Source organism: Lactuca virosa, chromosome 8, assembly GCF_052849685.1.
Source record: "Lactuca virosa cultivar CGN04683 chromosome 8, Lactuca_virosa_CGN04683_v6, whole genome shotgun sequence".
Lineage (NCBI taxonomy): Eukaryota > Viridiplantae > Streptophyta > Magnoliopsida > Asterales > Asteraceae > Lactuca > Lactuca virosa.
The window spans coordinates 194,215,909-194,229,580 of NC_136433.1; the positions used below are offsets into that span (position 1 = coordinate 194,215,909).

General features: G+C 35.1%; 1 protein-coding gene across 1 annotated transcript; it reads left to right on the plus strand.

Annotated features, from left to right (window-relative positions):
• The first annotated feature begins 1,059 nt into the window (after positions 1 to 1,059).
• LOC145131162 (uncharacterized) lies at positions 1,060 to 3,063 on the plus strand. Its single transcript, XM_079065891.1, has 3 exons — positions 1,060 to 1,530; positions 1,595 to 2,061; positions 2,145 to 3,063. Exons 1-3 carry the CDS (start codon positions 1,060 to 1,062, stop codon positions 3,061 to 3,063), a joined length of 1,857 nt encoding a protein of 618 aa, XP_078922017.1.
• The last annotated feature ends 10,609 nt before the right edge of the window (positions 3,064 to 13,672 follow it).

Below are 13,672 nucleotides of genomic sequence, written 5' to 3' on the forward strand. Positions count from 1 at the left end.
GGTATATACGAGTCGTACGTGGTTATTAGGCCATTACGTGGATGGTTATGTGGCATTTAAGTGTTCTCCATAAATTAGGGAAAGACAAATTCCCATATCTATCTCTTCACTCTCACTCAATTGTCCCATAGTTCTTTCTTCGAGCAACCCACGATCAGATGGCTGAAGATGATACCTTGGTTGTTGAAGTCCAGTACAATGAGAACTTCTTCCCGAGACCATTTACGTATTCCGATCCAGATAAAAATGAGATAAGGTACGTTGATTTCAGGGACAAAGGGTATTCTGAATTCATTGCTCACCTAGAGCTGATTACTAGAAGGATGTGTAAAGATGTATACTATTGTCCAGACGGCCAAACATTGTGTCAAGGATTGTCCACATTGCAAAACGATTGTGATTATCATGAATTTCTTGACTATATTCATGAGAAAAAGAAAGTAACTGTGTATGTGGACCATCTACATGAACCCCTGTTTAAATGGATTGAAATGGAAGAGCCTGAAGTTGAAGATGATACCTACTCCAATGAAGATGAAGTTGATGTAATTGATAAAGAGGGTTGGGAACAGGAGGTTGATGATGAGGAGTTTTATTTGAAAAGGGCAAGAGCTAGTATTCAGAAGAAAGACAACTTTTTGAACAAACTTTGCCCAAATGATGAAGAGGAAGAAGATCCTAATGCTGAGTAACTACCTCCTGTATACCCTGTGCACAATTCTGAGCAACAATGGGATCAAATGGCTCTGTGTTAGGTATGAAATTCACCAATCCTAGTGAACTCAAACATTGTCTTACCAACTATGTTTTTAAGCATGGTTATGATTTGTGGTATGAAAAAAATGATAAAAACAGACTTCTAGTGAAGTGTTGCAAAGGTAAAGAACCTACATGTCCTTTTAGGTTGTGGGCTTCTTGGATGTTAGAGGAAAGATTAAGTCACTTAAATCAACTCATAATTGTGGTAGAGTTTTTAAAATAGTCTTACTGACTTACAAGTGGATAGGGAAACAATATTTCAATGTACTTCTAGAAAACTCCAAGCTTAGTTTGAGGAAGATGAAAGCTCAAATCTCAAACACATACAATATCATAGTTAGCATTGGACAATGTAGAAATGCAAAAAGGTTTGCATTGTCTGAGATAGAAGGCACTCTGAAAGAGCATTATAGTAGGTTGTGGGACTATGGCATAGAAATCAAAAGAGCTAATCCAGGGTCAACTGTAAGTATGGAAGTAGACCATATGCCTGATGGAAGTACAATGTTCAAACGGTTCTATGTATGCTTCAGAGGTGTAAGAGATGGTTCGGTAGAGGGGTGTAGAAAAGTCATTGGGATTGATGGATGCTTTCTCAAACGAATTTGCAAGGGTGAACTCTTAGCTGTTGTAGGTAGGAATTCCAATAACCACATGTTCCCCATAGCTTGGGCTGTTGTAACTGTTGAGAACAAAGAAACATGGAAATGGTTTCTTGATCTACAAAGAGGCAATGGAAATGGACTTAATATTCTCTCTGATGGACACAATGTACTACTCATGTTTACTCTTAACTTTATAGTTTAATTATTATTTAAAATTGTAAATTGAGCAGGGTTTAATTGAAGCTATCAAGGAAAGGGTTCCTCATGCTGAACACAAATTATGTGCTAGGCACATACTAGCCAACTTCAACACAAGGTTCAAAGGTGAGCATTTTATCAAGCCATTTTGGAGGGTTGTGAAGGCTACCATAAAACAGAAACATGAAGCTACTATGCAAGAGATCAAGGAATTAGACAGTGGGGAATTTGATTATCTCATGGAGAGGGACCCTAAATGTTATTGCAGGGCTTTTCAAGTAGAAGATGTATTTTGTGATGCTATTGAAAATGGAATTTCAGAGAGTTTTAATGTTGAAATAGTTGAGGCTAGACATAAACCAATAATAGAAATGTTGGAGGATATCAGGGTTTATGTGATGCAGAGGTTATACCATCAGAGGAGTAAGGGAGAGTCTTGGGATTTAACTATATGCCCATCCATTAGGAAGAAAATAGCAGATTTGAAGGCCAAACAAAGGTAATAATGTTTGTATTTACTTGTTATTTAGCATAAATATACATTTGTTCATGTGTTCTTACCTGTTTAATGTTTATGTACAGATTCTGGGCAGTGTACCCTTGTGGATATCAACAATTTGAGGTGGTATTATGTAATGAAAGGTATGCAATTGACCTGATTAGAAGGACTTGTGGATGCAGGAGATGGCAGTTGACTGGCATACCCTGTGTACATGGAGTGGCTGCAATTTCATCCATGAACTTGAACTCAGAGAAGTATGTAGCTAGTTGTTACAGTAAGGCAACTTATCTCAACTACTATAAATATATTATTCATCCTTTGAATGATAGATCACTATGGACACAAAGTAACTACACAAAGCCTTTACCCCCAAAGAATAGAAAGCTACCTGGTAGGCTATCTACTAAGAGGAGAAACAGTGTAGCAGAAAGGGAGATATCAAGCACACACACAATATCAAGAGTAACGCAGGTGAAAAAGTGTTCAATCTGCTATGTTAGTGGGCATAATAAAAAAGGGTGCCCAACAAAAAAAATTCCAACCACAGGTGATTCGGTTCCTGGATCTTCAAATCCAGCTCCAATTCCAAATCCAATTCCAACTCCAATTCCAACTCCAATTCGAACTCCAGCTCCAATTCCAACTCCAAGATCCACTCCAATTCCAACTCCAGCTCCAAATCTAACTCCAAGATCCACTTCAGCAAATCTGAATCCAACTCCAAGATCTACTCCTTCAACTCCACATCCAAGTCAAAGGTCCACTTCTGCAACTCCAAGTCGAAGGTCCACTTCTGCTAATCCACATCCAACTCCAAGATCCACTCCTACAACTCCACAACAAAGGCAAAGATCTACTTCTTCAAGACCATTTCGAAGTGCAGTTCAAGTGAAGAAGAGGAAAGCTTCAGAAAGAATCATCAAGCAGTGCCTGAGGAAAAAAGTGGTCCCCAAGGATGGTAGTGGTTGTAGCTCAAGGAAACCTGTAGATTTAGGTTGATTGTAGGTTTTCTTATGTATGCATGTGGGGTGTAAGTGTTAGGTAAGCATGTGATGGTGGAATCTTTTGATATTAAATGTGATGTTGTACTAGACTAAGGGACAAAACTCTCCAGATTTTGATGCTCTTTTGATAGTGAGTGGGAACACCTTTTTAAGGGTGTTTGTTTGTTGACAATACTACCCTTTAATATATTTTTTGTTTAAATCTTTTAATTGCTTCTTGGTTGTTGAATCATACACTTTGCAGATGTATTTTGACTTCAATTTGGTTGTTCGTTATAATTATTGTTGACAATATTACCCTTTAATATAATTAGGTTGTTCATTATAATTATTGTTGACAATATTGCCCTTTAATATAATTAATGACATATTTCATTACCAAAAGCTTCATTAACATTCATACATACAATTTCATTACATTATGGGTACCCTTACAATCAAAATAAAAAAATTATGGGTACCATTATATTCAAAAGATGTCTAGTGCATCACAATTCCATTCAAATAACTTAACAAAGAACAATACAAACAAGACAATCAATGCTACTTTATGGTGATGCATATTCTTCTTCATTTCATTCAACTCATGCCTAAGACTCAAAACCTCCTCTGTGACTGGATCTTCATCAACCCATTCCCAAAATCCACATCTTCTCCCTGCTCTCTATGAAAAATGAAAAAAAACAAAGCTTTAGCATAATTTCCATAGTTTACACACTTATAACAGAGATTTAAAGAGAAAAGCTTCAATCTTTAAAATTGGCCATTACCAACGAATTAGGGCATGTTCTGAATCTTTTCCCCGGATTTTGTTGTGTAGTGGAGACTCGAATCTGAGTCAGGAGCCCACAATAGCACATGATTCGGTTGTTTGAGATGGAGGAAAAGGAGGCTTGCGACATCTTCTTCTCTTCTTCTTCAACTCTTCAATTTAGGGCACAAGAAATACGAGACCTTATGCGAATCTGGGGGTTATAGGCATGCCACCGGACACGTAAGATCCCAACTAAGCTAAACAGGAAGAAACCGGTAAAAGGGACTAATTCTAAACGGTAATAACAACCTTACTGGTGTATTACGCAAAAAAATACGTTAGGGACCTAATATGTACAAACGGTAAACATTATTACCCTCCTAAGTCATTAACCCTAGATTAAATGTGTCATGTATATCTCATACGATTGTGATAGAAACAAAAGAAAACAACTATTCATAGTTGGTATTTTGGTAGAACTATAATTTTTTTTGGAAAAGACAAACGAATTAAGTGGAACTCACTTATAGGGCAAACTCAGCTTACATAGAGATTTTGCACGGAAAAATTCCACACATGTGGCACCAAAAGAGATAGTTTAAGGGAACCGAACTACTTCATTACAACTATAATTACTATGGTTATAATTGTTGTTTTGAAGAGATAGTTCATTTAACCGGTTAGAGCTTTCTCATTACAACATACAAATCAGAATTACATTTTACGTTTATAGTTATGCATCGGCGTTTACTAAGGTGTCTTTAAAATCGATATAGAAAGAGCTAACTACTTATTTAAAAAAATTAAGCAAACTTAATAAAAAATTCAGACTAACGTTTTAACAAGTTTATTGTTTTTTTTCTTTCAAATAATCATTTAATAATTATAAAAAACTAGATCTAATAGTTTTTATGTTATATATATTTTAAATAATTTATCAACTAGTTTTAACAAACATTATATTTATCAGCTAACAACCAAATTTTTAGCTAACTACATATAAAAATATGAAAATGTGGTTATGAAAAGTTGATGAAAATACATACATTGGATAAAGATTATGAAAATATTTTTTGGAAAAACTATTCGCAAATATAAAGAAGTTATAAATGTTTTCTGAAATTTAGAGCACCAAGTTTTAAAACAAATCAATAATTTTTTAAACACAATTATTAGAACATGCAAGTGGGTTCCTTGAACAATGTTGTCATTTCTTCAAAAAAGAAGTTAATGGTTCTTTGAACGAGGTAGAAAATGAGGTGATGGTTTACCTTCAAATAATTCTTTGCCCGAAGCCTCTGATGTCCTTGAACAATTCTGATGTCTCCTCAAAAGAATTAATCTAAGACTATCAGAAGATCGAAAGCAATTATATGGTCGGAAAAATGAGTAACCTAACCTTTTTTGGGGTGTTTTTTAAAAGTATAACCCAAATTTTTATTTTTTTTGCAAAATAATCACATACTCCGCAATGGGCCGTTCCAGAACCTATTTCAGACTCATTTTCGGGTGGGCCGACCCATTTTGATGCCTTCGGAATGCCCATTCTGGAGTATCTGTACTTGTTCGGGACCTAGAATTTGAATTTCGAAATCCAGAATATAATTTGAATAATCCAGACCCTCGACTTCATTCCGGATCTTGTTCCGACATAATGACTTGATTCCGACATGCGAATCCGATTCCGATTCCGGCCTCTGACACGCAACTCCGACATGGAAGACGATCATTATGACCCGTTTATTTTACGGGTATATTCTTCACTTCAAAAACCTACTTTTCTTGTTTGTATACCGTGATTATCCCTGAGAACTACCGATCTGGAATGCTTAGAACACCTCCGAAATGAACTGAAACTGTTCCGGAATGTTAATTTAATATGTCATGGCAATAGGACCAACCCAAAACTAGTTTATATGTTTAGTTATTGTTACTTTAGATCGAAATGTAGTGTTCCAGTGCTTAAAAATTCATTTCGGAAGGATTCGGAACGCCAGGAACTGGTCTGGAAGAAATCCAGGACACGACGAACTGTTCCGGAACGTATCCAAAACTGGTCCGGAATATTGGTCGGTTTTCATTCCCGAAAGTATTAACGCCTTTTTTATGTGTGCAGCACGACACAGTTTCTGATGCATCCATTACACTATCTTGTAAAGCCAAAATTGGTGGGAAAATTCTCGAGGCATTCAAACACAAACTGGAATGCGAGCTGTCTTTCTGGAAGAAATAATTTTGTCTTGTCATGAGCTTCCAGTTTGGTGACTATTTTCCTGCTTCTTCTTCTGGCGCCGCCTTCCATTCCTGTGTCTTTCCTATGGTCGCGAGTAACATCTAGGTGAAATTAGACGATGTGATTAAGGTGTTTGAAAAGTCACTTAATAAGTTATTGGATGAGGATGTTGTCTGTATATGTCTCCTCTATTTGTTAGAGATGGGTTTCAACGGTCGTTTGAAAAAATAGGCTGTGTTAGAGGAATCTTTCTCTTTGCTATCCAACCTTGATAAATTCAACATGTATCATGTCGTTATTTTATAATTACGTATTATATTTAATTATGTCATCGCTAATATTTTTTCCTATATTTTACCATTTTAATTGGAAATTTTTTATGTCACAAATATCCATGGGGGGGGGGGGGGGGATAATTTGGGATCAATTGTACGCATAGCTAATTACGGTATTCAATAAGATTGACAAGCATCTACATTCTACATCCAATCGAACCGAAAGAGAAACAAACTCAAAAAATGACATACACTCTAAACGGCTTTTTATACACTTTTAAGGTAAGTACATGATGAGCAGTTTATTATTTATTTTGTTTGCTAACATTCTAATACATGATTATTTCAGATATGGATTCTCTAGACTTTTCCTGTGAGGAGTTTGTTTGGTACCCGACAAGAGAATGTGATTCATCGGGTTGTTGCATGGTCGAAACTGAGGCCTTTACAAAACCCTCAGTGCATCTAGTTTCTAAAAATCGACGACGTATGGTTACTTACATATTTTAAGATTTTATTTTTATGTATATGTTATGTTTATTTATTATTTTATAATTTTGTTGGAAGGATAATAAACTTGTACAAAAATTGGAGCCGACACAAGCTGAGAGTCATGCTGAATGGTGGATAGCTAGCTGCGTCTGGATCGATCCCCCTAATTTTCCCAACAGAGGAGTTCACAAGGCACCTTCCTAACACCATCACCCAAAAACTCTCCTACCAATGAGCCTCGACAAAAAAAGGCACGGATAGATGATCCATATCATTCGGCACAACCACCACCGTCGGCTGCTGAACCATCAAATGACAAGGACCAAATTATTAGTGACTTTCAAAAGAAGGTACGTCAATTGGAAAACGAGCTCAGTGAATGTCGCGAGCAGTTAAGATCACATGGTAAGCGTTTAGCAAAGCATGATGCTACTTTATCCATGGTTCTAAAACTTATCAATAAGACTCCCGGAGACGATGTTGGTACCTCGAAGTGGGTGGAGGTACATTATTATTTATTTTATTGTTTATCGTCCTTATGTTTTTGCATTGTTTATAAGTAAACATTATTGAACCGTACATGCACTCGCCATGCCAGATGCTGGTACCACATACTACAATGACGATGACTTATGGAAGCATAATTATGGGTTAGGCACACCCGAACAACGGCTGAAGGACGACCCTGAGCAGCCATCTCCATGTATTCAATCGTCGAATGTAAAAGAGATTCTACGGGCTGAATACAAAACACCGTCGCCAACACCTCTTAGGTGTTCTAAGCGCCAAAAAGTTAAGTCCATATGGCATAAGTCCTTATAGATACAAACGAAGATGAAAGTTTTTACACGGCAACAGCCAGCACCGTTGAACAATCTTTTAGAACCTATCGTACACAGTGTATATAAAGAATGGGATGGTTCGTTGTTGTTTGGTCACAATTATTTGACCGGTTTTGCTATTATTGAGTTTTGGACATGGTTATATGCAGATAGTCATAGAGGATGGTTTTCATGTGATGTAACTTATAAGAAATATAATTATTGTTGGATTAAGGTGTCTAATCCAATAACAAAATTGGTATATTCTTGAATTAAAAGCAAAGTTGTTTTTGGGTTGCCCTCAAAACTAGTAATCGACTATAATGACTTTTGGAGAGGGAGATTGATTTTTATTATTTATTATATGATTAATAAATAGCAATAATAATTTGTTAATATATTATGAGATCAATATATTAATTAGAAATAGTATTACTTAATTAATAATTAATCAGAAATTAATTAGAATTAATTGGATTAACTAAAAGTGCAAGGACTTAACTTGTACTTGTTCAATAGTTGAACTAGAGAAGAATTATGGATACTTCCTAGTGTGGGCCGAATGTTAGCTTGCCTCTAGGGTTTCTAGAATATTCCATGTGGATAATTTAGATAATTAGGAAACTAGATAATCCCGAATTTGAAATAATATTATTTTATTTCAAATTAGGGTTTTACTATCAGCTATAAATAAGACCCTTGGGAGTCCTCATTTTTGTCCATCACTTCTACCAAAGGAATAGCCAAAATTTTAATTCCCTCTCCTTTCTCCTCAAGCGTTCTAATTGCTAGGGTTTGGGTACAAACCATTAGAGACATTGCATTTCTGGTGCTTGCTTTCCAATACATTTGAAGAAAGGAATTGATTTGATTATTTGCTATGATAATCAAAAGGTATGTAAATCCTAATCCCTTGTAAATTCGATTATTGTTGGGCCTCCTTATGGTTCTTGATGTTCATTAGATTATAGTTATAAATAGAGAAAATTTAGATCCAAATAGTTTTCATGTCAACTTAAGGGTTAAGTTATTTCGCCTCATGCTTTGAATTATAATCTATAAAACCTATCAATTATGTACTCAAGACATACCGTGTTTCTAATAATAATACTTACTTTACTGCAAAAAAAAAATATTGGCAGCACATCATGATGTGGATCTCATTGCTGATAGAGCGTAGAGCGGATGATGCTCGGTGCACGATTGTGCCGTCAACTTTCAACACTGATACATTTGACTGGAGTGACATGGCTGATGAATCCGTTTACCTAGCCTGGGCAGACTGTGATACGATATAAGTGTGTTTGGATTATATTACCTGAGTATTTATTATGACATCCCCCATTTTTTCAGAACCAATTAAAACATTTTCATTACGCTTTATAAATTGAGATGTGGAAATTCTCAGTTAAATAAAACATTAACAAGAGTTATTTTATTAAAACCTTCAGGATGTCATTCGTTCATATACTGTGACACCTGTGAATTTTGGTCAACAAAAGTCCGTTGAAGCATAACTTAGGTTAAAATGGTGAAACGTAATTTTCATAACCTTCCTAAAATATTATTGGATATTATAATACTACATGCGTTATTTTAAATAAATTATCGAATAAACGCTTTTATTATCAATAATAGACTACAGTAGCATAGAAATTCGATAAATCACACAAAAATTATTTTGATATAAGCAATATTCATAAAACAATTTATTTGTTTTAGAAATCTGTAGACATATAGAACGTCTAAAACGGAGCTCGCATTCAAAAGTTACGACGATTAAGTTGCAGAAAACGATAAATGTACACCGGGTATCGGCTCTAAGCGCACTACATCATGCCATAAACAATAAGTATAAAATGTAGGAACCCATTTTATAGAACTTAATACAATTTAGTATTTAATTCTATACTCCATTAATTTTTCTGGTAAAATGTCAAATACCGCAAATCCGGAAATCTACCGCCTTTAGACTCTCATATTTCTACAAAACGGATTGGGAAATGATTTAATTACGCGTTTATTAATATTATTTTCAACAATATTTATTAACTTAATAGTTAGTAATTATATCTTCCAAAGTTATACAAATACACAACACATTTTACCACACATATATAAGAACCCAAACTTTAAAGAGACTAGTTAGTTTTTATAAAAACTAATTAGAGACAAATTTTGTCTCCTTATGATTATTACAAAGTCACCCTAAATAATACTTTAAAATATAAAACCCTAAGAGCCTTAACCCTAAATTTAATATTCTAAAATCCTTAACCCTAAATTTTATATTCTAAAGGCCTTAGCATGCCACTTCACCATGCAACCCACCCCACCCCTCCCTCTCCTATCTTATTTACGGTCGAGAGTGCCTACCCCCACCTCCATTTCATCTTCAAACTTCACCATGCAACCCAAGGTTTTTCAAGTTGTTTCAAGGTTTTTCCAAGTGTTTGCAACAATTATTGGTAAGTTTCCATGCATCTTTCAAGTTTCCATATCATTATCATTACCTTTTCCACTCCTAATCACCATCTTGCACCAAAAACCCTAGGAAAGTTCTCATAAGAAAGACAAGAAGGTGTTTGCTTAAAAGAACTAAATATTTCTCTCTTACTCACCATCTTCTAGGTAAAGCATAAAAGGTGAGTTCATACCCCTCATTTTTCTGCTTTTTAAATGTTTTAGGAGCGGTGGGGGGTGGGGGGGGGGGGATACAAGTGTTCTAACTATTTATTTTGGTCTCAAAATATTGTATGTTGAATATGTTTGGTTATTTTGATATAAAAGTGTTTTACATGAAAAATGTTTTATGATAAGCTAAGATTCATGTTTAGTTTGAGAAAATAACATATAAAACTCTTACACTTCAAAATCACCAACAAAAAAATACATAATACTACTTTGTTGGTAAAAATAGTTAAAAAAAAAGTGCACCATATGATTTTTGGTAAAAAGACAATATTTTAAATTTTGTCATCACTTTCATAAAATGACCAAAACTAGTAAGTTGTCATCACTTATTACAAAAATTGTTATGGTTGCTTTATTGGTTATATTTAGTGCCTTAGATGTAATAAAACTACTTGCTTCAAATATATATAACATCTTTTAGGTATAAATACGATAACACGACGAAAACACTTATATAAATTATAATAAGTATAATTTATGAAACGAACGACAATGATATGAAAAATATACGAAAAATAATTATATAAAAATATAATTATTACATATTATAATTATCATGAACATTTTTGGTAATTACAAATGCAAAGGAGATTTCATAATACTTGCAAACAATGAAATAGATCATGTTGAATGGTTATGTGAGACATTTTCTTCACAATACTAAACAAGTACTGGGGTAAGTCATGGATTGTAACACAAATCTTAAATGAGCGGGTTAGTTGTGCACAGATCTATATGGGATTGACAATCACCACCTATAGTTGTTCGTTACAACTACGACCGACGGGTCTGGGGTGACAAATGTCTTAACATATCATGACGCTTGAAGAACGTCGGGCAAGCACACGACATACTCGATAACAGGGTTATAATCACTCACAAATAACTACAACAAACATCTATTGTTTTAATAATATCCTCTTTAGTCTTACACAAATATGAAACTTCATTTTCATACTCGATATAAGCAAATATTACTAGTATATTCTGGTTTTATAGTTTTAAAACTATATCTATATTTAAGAAAATATTGTTTTTCCTGTTCTGAACACCACTGGTTTTACAAAGGAAGTACTCAGTTTTCTCACTGCAAAACCTTATGAACTCACTAATGTAATGTTGACACTTTCAAAACCACTTGTATTCTCAGGTAATCTTTAGTCGGAAGAGACTAACCTTTTGGGAAGTGACGCGAAGACGTCACACTTGTTTATTTTGTTTTCATACAGTAATTAGATTCGAAACAATTAACATTTGGAACATGTAACTTATTTAATCATAATGTATGATGGTTGTTTGTGTACTTGTGTTTCAACGTATTCAATGATTGTGATACCGCGTTCCGTTCCACCCCCAAACGATTACGCCATCTAGTTTGGGGGTGTGACATATCCAAACATACGTTACAGCGTAATATATAAAAGGTCTTGAAACTACAGATTATAGGCACATCTCTTTAGTTCACTCAACATCCTAATTATACTATTGCAGCCTTGGTTCCACTAACTGTGATGCATAAAAATGAGTGGGTCAGGTTTGGGAAAACATGGTGAAATACATAGGGTTTTCAAGCCCATAACAATTTAATGATAATTATTAATATCATACCTGCAAACAACGTTATCATATAATTTATATAAAATCCGACCCATGACCAACTACCCAACCCAACCGATCCTCACAGATCCTAAAGCAATGATTATCTGGAGGAATCACCCAACCTGATAAATTGTTTGAGCAACTGTTTGACTACACATCTAGGGGTGTCCTTGGCCAGTGTAAGTTATATAAGGCAACCAATGTTCAACGATTTGATAAATATGGCATATCATTTTATCTACGTCCATGGGTTATAAGACCATGCTAGCAACGTAACTAACTAGACCACCTACAATAGTCAAGTGTCGTTATCTACTCTGGTCGATGACCCAGACACACTTGTCTGTTGTCTGATCTGGATCCACCATTTCTGGTTATCCAAGAAAGAGGATAAACACTCCACTCTGATCTCACACACCCTACCCCAGTCATGAGACCTAATCGATATCGATCCTAATCTCAACTAAGTAGTATTTAAAAGTCTTATTCTTAACCTAAGGCAATACTTATATTTAAAGGCAATCGATTTCCAACACGGTATCTAATTCAATAATATTATCCTAATCAGAGAAATAGCATATAGCACAAATAATACAAGCAAGCATTTACTGACTTATATAAATAATACTTTTATTTTAGATTGTGATCTTGATAGAAACTACGCACTCACTTGACAAAAGTGTCTGATGATTGGTGAACCGGGTAGAGCTTCGCCTTACACCTTTTCCAAAAGATCCAGATATATATAACGCTAAGTCTTAGTCTATTATCATAAGGGTTTAGATTCCTTCAATAATACCAAAGTCTACTTTAAGATCTAAATAAGGAATAACCAGGTTGGATCATATCGGAGGTAGGGTCCGTTTGGTATACAGAGTATATCGTTTGCAAATCTCACTTTAAACACCTCACTAAATCCAGCCTAGAAATCACTACCGTAAATAGATCAATCAGCATAATGACTTGGAATCATTGATAAACCTTACTTATAGGTTCCTAGCAATGACTTATAATTATAATTATAAATTACACAGAGGCATAATAAGTGTATCTCAGTTACAGAGTACTATAGATGAGAAGCGGGAAGTAGTCGGGCAAGATACTGACTCGGGATCTCCTACTCGAAAGCTACTACTTAAATGAGTACTAAGGGGCTTTGCCGTAGAGTAGAATCAAGGGAAAATAGGATAAATAACGAAAGTTTTAAAGAGAAGTTGATATAATGGTGTAAGGAGGGATGAAGGAATAAGATGTCATTTGTAGGCTGATTTCTTGGGATGCGCGCCATACACCATGGAGGCACTCCATGCTCTTGGTCGAGACATAGTGATGTGGCGAAATGCTAGCCTGACACGTGGCGAAAAGTGGATGGGGATGCGTGGTTTTTCGGGCGTGTCGTGCTCCTGACACGCACACGTTCCGTTTTTCAGATTTTCAAAATTGCGTAACTTCTTCATACAAACTCCATTTTTGACGTTCTTTATATCCCGGAAAGCGCTCATCGAGATCTACAACTTTCATTTAGAGTCAGTCGGCAAATTTTGAATTTATATTTTTCACACATGCTTACACTCTTAAAGCTCGTATAAAAAGCATAACTCTTTCGTCCGGTGTCCGTTTTCGACATACTTTTTATTGTTGAACTGCTATGAAGGAGATCTTCAACTCTCGTTTAGATTATTTTGGCTAAAATTCAACCTATCTAAAATTTGATTTTTGAGCAGAATACTATTTTG